The sequence below is a fragment of the Pteropus vampyrus genome, unplaced genomic scaffold, assembly GCF_000151845.1.
Source record: "Pteropus vampyrus isolate Shadow unplaced genomic scaffold, Pvam_2.0 Scaffold202, whole genome shotgun sequence".
In the NCBI taxonomy this organism is placed as follows: Eukaryota; Metazoa; Chordata; class Mammalia; order Chiroptera; family Pteropodidae; genus Pteropus; species Pteropus vampyrus.
Window position 1 is genome coordinate 606,752 of NW_011888983.1, and position 5,745 is coordinate 612,496.

The 5,745-nt window shown below is 33.8% G+C and overlaps 1 protein-coding gene across 1 annotated transcript in view; it reads left to right on the plus strand.

The window, feature by feature from the left end:
* KIF1BP (KIF1 binding protein) overlaps nucleotides 1-5,745 on the plus strand; it is a 32,752-nt gene that overhangs the window by 15,843 nt on the left and 11,164 nt on the right. Inside the window, exons 3-4 of the mRNA XM_023537853.1 lie at nucleotides 72-259; nucleotides 2,891-2,975. Of these exons, the coding sequence (XP_023393621.1) occupies nucleotides 72-259; nucleotides 2,891-2,975 (273 nt within the window). The remainder of the gene's footprint in view (nucleotides 1-71; nucleotides 260-2,890; nucleotides 2,976-5,745) is intronic.

Below are 5,745 nucleotides of genomic sequence, written 5' to 3' on the forward strand. Positions count from 1 at the left end.
GATCAAGATAAATGTATGTGAAATTTCCTTATAAACTAAAAACCATTATACAAATATTGTTTTTTTTCTTCATAGATTTGAGAAAGTTTATACTCATAACCTGTATTACTTGGCTCAAGTTTACCAGCATATGGAAATGTTTGAAAAGGCTGCTCATTATTGCCACAGTACTCTAAAACGCCAGCTTGAGCACAATGCCTACCATCCTATAGAGTGGGCCATTAATGCTGCTACCTTGTCACAATTTTACATCAATAAGGTAAGCTTTCAAAGTAGTTATCTAACAGAGTTACTGATAGGATATATAAAAGTAGAACCAATAATACCTTGACAATGTCCTCTTTTAAAAATAGATATCTTGTATTTTATGATGTAAACTAGACAGAAAAATGCAGAACAATTTGCCAGTGTACAATTTTGTAGCTATTGTTGCATTAATCCTTTTGGGTCTTAAAATAGTTTTATCATTGTCTCACATGTTGCTAGCCCATAAAATTACGTGTTACCTAAGATCAATTCTTTTTTGATATAAGCATGCTATCTCAATTCATTTTAGTGAGATGTTACCTTAAATTGCAGATTTTATCTTGTAGATAAAACTTTAGGCAATGGTAATCTGGTAACTGAGAATTTGTCTGAGGAAGTTGACTGTTAAATGTGGGCTTTGATAAAAGCATGTGATGCATTTCAGTTATTCTTTAGAATTAACTCTTCTATAATAATTTTTCTATATTAGAAATAGCTCTGCTTAGTTCTAGAGTTTTAGGTCTTCTTCTGGAATGTTACACAGGAACAAATTTGAGCTTTTCAGTTGTTTATCAGAATTATTCAGAATCATGTTAGTATATTCTTTATTTATTTATTTCTTCCGTTAGTCTTAAGAATTTTTAATGCTAAAACACTTTTAAGCCACCTTTCCCAGCTAGATTTTCTATTAATCTTTAATAAGATATCTCAGCAATAGAAGTTACTTTTATTTGTATTTCTTCTGATTTACAAGCTTCTCCAAAACTGTAGTAATTCTTTGCTTATGAGAGTTCCTTCTTAGATCTCTTTGGTTACCTGCTGCTGTAACTTCCTTACTGGGCCTTTATCCTTTCTAAGATTTTTGTTAGTGCTGGTTCTGTAAATGCACCCTATGTTTAAAGTATTGTCCCACAGAATTTCATTCAGAAAAGCTATTAGCAGGAGAGAAAGGGCTGTGGTGACTGCAGCATCGCTTCTAGGACTTTGGTCTAAGATCAAGCGTGTAAGTAATGCTACTGCATATATCAGAGCATTCAGTTAAATCTAACTCTCATGAATCCATTTCATTGTAGTCATCATGAAAAAATGTTATCTGGTGCCTCTGCTTATGGCACCTTTTTTATAGCTTTTGGAGGCCTCTTATTTTGTTTAGCAACTTTAAAATTACATATTCACTATGATTTTAGTTAACACTTAAAACAACATGGATATTAATAATTCTAAGACATCTAGACATTAATTGAAAGTGTAATTAAAAATTTAAAGTTGTTAAGCATTGCTTATATGGAGCATGCAGTAATTTTCATGAGTCCCTCCCCCACCTTATGCTTTTATTCATTTGTTTTTGTTTTATTTTCTTACCAAAATATTTTATATGTTTTGTTAAAACTCAATTATATTGCAAAGAGAGAGATTCGAATCATGTTTTTTAAAGAACCAATTGTCATTTATATCACCTTCATCTTCACCTGGTTCCAGTGATGAGGTTTTGCTACTTGGCGAGTCCCTACCTGGCAAGTGCTAAAGTCCCACCCACATTTACCAGCCACCTAGAGGGCTTGAGGCACTCACTGTTATAGTAGTGGTTGCTCACGAGGAGCCAATCTGAAAAAAGCTAAAGCGATAATTATGGATAAGGGATTGTAGAGGGACAATTAAAGCTGCTTTATATAAACTAACTTTTTCGGTTTTGAGGTTTAACACTAATGTTTAGATCTATAGATGTTATTGGGCTAATACTACATATGGTCCCCAGCTGTCCTCAAGATGGCTTCTGAATTTGCCATAAGGGAAAGTTACATTTAATGCTGAGATTTTAAAGTCATAGCCAACCATTAAAAATCATCTTAGCAAAATCAGGTATTACTAATACGAATTAGACATTATATTTAATGAGGGTGGCTTCCAACTAAAAGTTGTCTTCAGCTTTGTACTTCTGCTGAGTGGTCCTGAGACTCACATGACAAATGCAACATATTTATATTAACAAGGAGACATTCTCTAAGTGTTTGAGAAGTTTACCATGCCCACATTTGAATTATGAAGCCTTCAAGTGTGTTGGTAAAGCAATATCATAAAGTTTTTACCTGTGGAAATCTGTTGGCTTCAAAATTTGGTGGGAAGTCTCATTATTAAATTCCAAAGATTTTTAGAAGACAGGAATCTCTTTGTATCAAAATTTATATTCTTTTTGCCTTTGAATGGTAGAATATAAAAGGGATCTTTAGACCTAAAAAAAAAATCTTTAAATCCTCTAATAGAATGTAAATGGTCTAAGAATCTATCACGCATAGAACTTTGGCTCTTTGGACTAAAGAGATCTGAGGCACTTTGCGTCTGCAATGATAGCTATTGTTGTATACTTTCTACCTGAGGAGAGCTAACTTTCAATCAGCAGCTGTCTTTCAGCCAGTTTGGATTATTAAGAGTTTAGGGGCATTATACCACTTTGAGGAAGCTTTTTAACCAGATAATATTATATTATGTCTAATATACCTTAATGTTCAGCAGCTATACAATACAGGTTCTCAATGGTTTTTACCTGATTTTATAGACTTTCCCATATCCAAAGACTTTATGCAAGTATCATTTGCAAATAAGGCTGTGGGATAATTGCATTTACTCTTGTTCATTTCCTTAACAGCTATGTTTTATGGAGGCCAGGCACTGTTTATCAGCTGCTAACGTCATTTTCGGTCAAACTGGAAAGATCCCAACCACGGATGACAGTAAGTTTAGTGCATGTTAAGTGCATGTTTCATTATATAGAGCTTTTTAAAGTTTATTTTGAAATATTTTGAAGCTTTAGAAAATTCAAGAACAGAACAAAAAACTACCATATGCCCTTCTCAGTTCACCAATTTTTAATATTTGCCTCATTTGCAATCACATATTTTTCTTTCTGAACCATTTGAGAGAAGATTGCATATATTAGGCTCCTTTACTCCTCAATACTTCAGTATTTCTAAAGAATAAGAATGTTTTCTTATATAATCATAGAATAAGAAATGATAACATTGATACAATTCTTTTTTCTGTAATGCATATTTCTGTTTCATTAATTGTCCCCATAATGCCTTTATAGCAATTTTTTTCTGGTACTAGAATCCAGTTCAAGATTGCAGTTGCATTTAGTTGTCATACCTCTTTAGTCTTTAATCTGGAACGTTCCTCAACCTCCTTCTCTTTAATCACAGGTGTTTTTGAAAAATACAGAGCAGTCATTTTATAGAATTTCCAGCAGTTTGTGTTTTGATGTTTTCTTATGCCAAGTTTTAGATTACAGTAGTCACCCTGTATCTCTGGGGGGTATATTCCAAGACCTCCAGTGGATGCCTGAAACCATGCATAGTACCAAGCCCTTTATATACTATGTTTTTTCCTACATATACATACCTGTGATAAAGTTTAAACTACTCTTATGCTTTGGGGCATAAGCAAAATAAGGGTTACTTGAACACAAGCACTGCAATACCAAGGCAGTCAATCTGATAACTGAGATGGCTATTAAGTGACTAACAGCAGTTAGCATATTCAGAGCATGGGTATACTGTACGAAGAGATGGAACAGGACAGCATGAGATTTCATCAGGCCACTCAGAACGGCATGCAATTTAAAACTTAGGAATTGCTTTTTTCTGGAGTTTTCCATTTAATATTTCCAGACCATGGTTGACCTTGGGTAACTGGAACCATGGAAAGCAAAACCACAGATAAGGAAGGACTACTTTATACATTTTTGGTTAGAATACTGCATAAGAGATGTGTTCAAATACCTAGTATTTTAATTATAGTATTTTACTTAGTCTTACAAATCATGGTTAACATTTATATTTGAGCAAATCAAAACCACAATGACATATCATCTCACACCTGTTAGACTGGCAATTATCAAAGTCAAGAAATAACAAGTGTTGGTGAGAATGTGGAGAAAAGAGAACCCTTGCACGCTTTTGGTAGGAATGTAAATTGGTGCAGCCACTGTGTAAAACAGTATGGAGGTTTCTCAAAAAGTTAATAGAACTACCATATAATTCAACAATTCTACTTTTGGATATATATCCAAGGAAACAAAAACACTTACTTGAAAAGATATCTGCAGCCTTTCATTCATTGCAGCATTATTTACCTTAGCTAAGATATAGAAGCAATCTAAGTATCCATCAATGGATGAATAAAGAATATGTGGTGTATATATCTGGTGGAATATTATTTAGCCATAAAAAGAAGGAAATCTTTTTTAGGGGAAAGTACAAACTTCCAGTTATGAAATAACTAAGTCATGGGATATAATGTACAGCATGGTGACTGTAGTTAAGAACACTGTATCACATATTTGAAAGTTGCTAAGAGAGAAGATTTTAAAAGTCATCATCATAAGAAAAAAATTTTGAAACGATGGTGACGGATGTTAACTAGACTTATTGTGATCATTTTGCAGTATATACGAATATCGAATCATGTACATCTGAAGCTAATATATTTTATGTTAATTATAGCTCAATTTAAAAAAAGATGGGTACTTTCCATTATAAAAACCTGTAACATGCCTACACAGGGCCCCTGTTTTATTTAGGTATCAATCCAGTAACTCTTGTTTTCAAACCTTAAGGAATTCAGGAACCCAGATCCATAGGCCATTTCTGAAAATGAAAGATCAAGGATTTCATGTAAGTGCAGATTCCAAAGTACAGTCAATCCTCATTATTTATGGATTCCATGTTTGTGGATTCCATATAATTCCATATTCCAAATTATTACATATTTGCAAATTTACCTACTTCCTACAATTTACTTGTAACCCCAAAATCAGTACTCGAGATGCTTCTGTGGTCATTTGCAGACATGCGCAGAATAGGAAAGAGTCTGAGTTGCTCGAAGTGCACATTCCCAGCTGAGGTTGAACAAGGCAGCACTCTGCCTTCTTGTTTCAGCTCTCATGGTGTAAAACAAATGTCCTTTATGTGTCTATTTAGTGCCACATTTTTGTGCTTTCTGTTGGTGATTTCATTGTTTAAATGGCGCCCAACTGTAGTGCGGAAGTGCTATCTAGGTCCTAAGCACATGAAGGCTGTGATGTGCTTTATAGAGAAAATAGTGTTAGAAAACTTCATTCAGGCACAAATTATAATGCTGAAGTCAGTGTTAATGAGTCAATCATCTGTATTAAATAAGGTATCTTTAAACAAACACATGTAAAATAAGATCATATATTGATCAGTTGAAAAAAGTATTGTGACAAGAAGTTCATAGGAAGCTAATCCTGTATTTCCCCTAGGAGCAGCGTTTCAGCATTCACTAATTTAGTGTTCACAGGGACTTTATAGAACATAGCTGCCATGATTAATGAGGATCAACTGTATATTGTTTCCTTGTAAGAGAATCTAGGTAGAAAGTTTTACTCTTTAGGATAAAACTTTTTCTGCTGAAATATATGTTCATCTGAAGGAGATAATCCAACCCGTCAGTGACTTACATCAGTGGGGTGCTTCTGTGTTG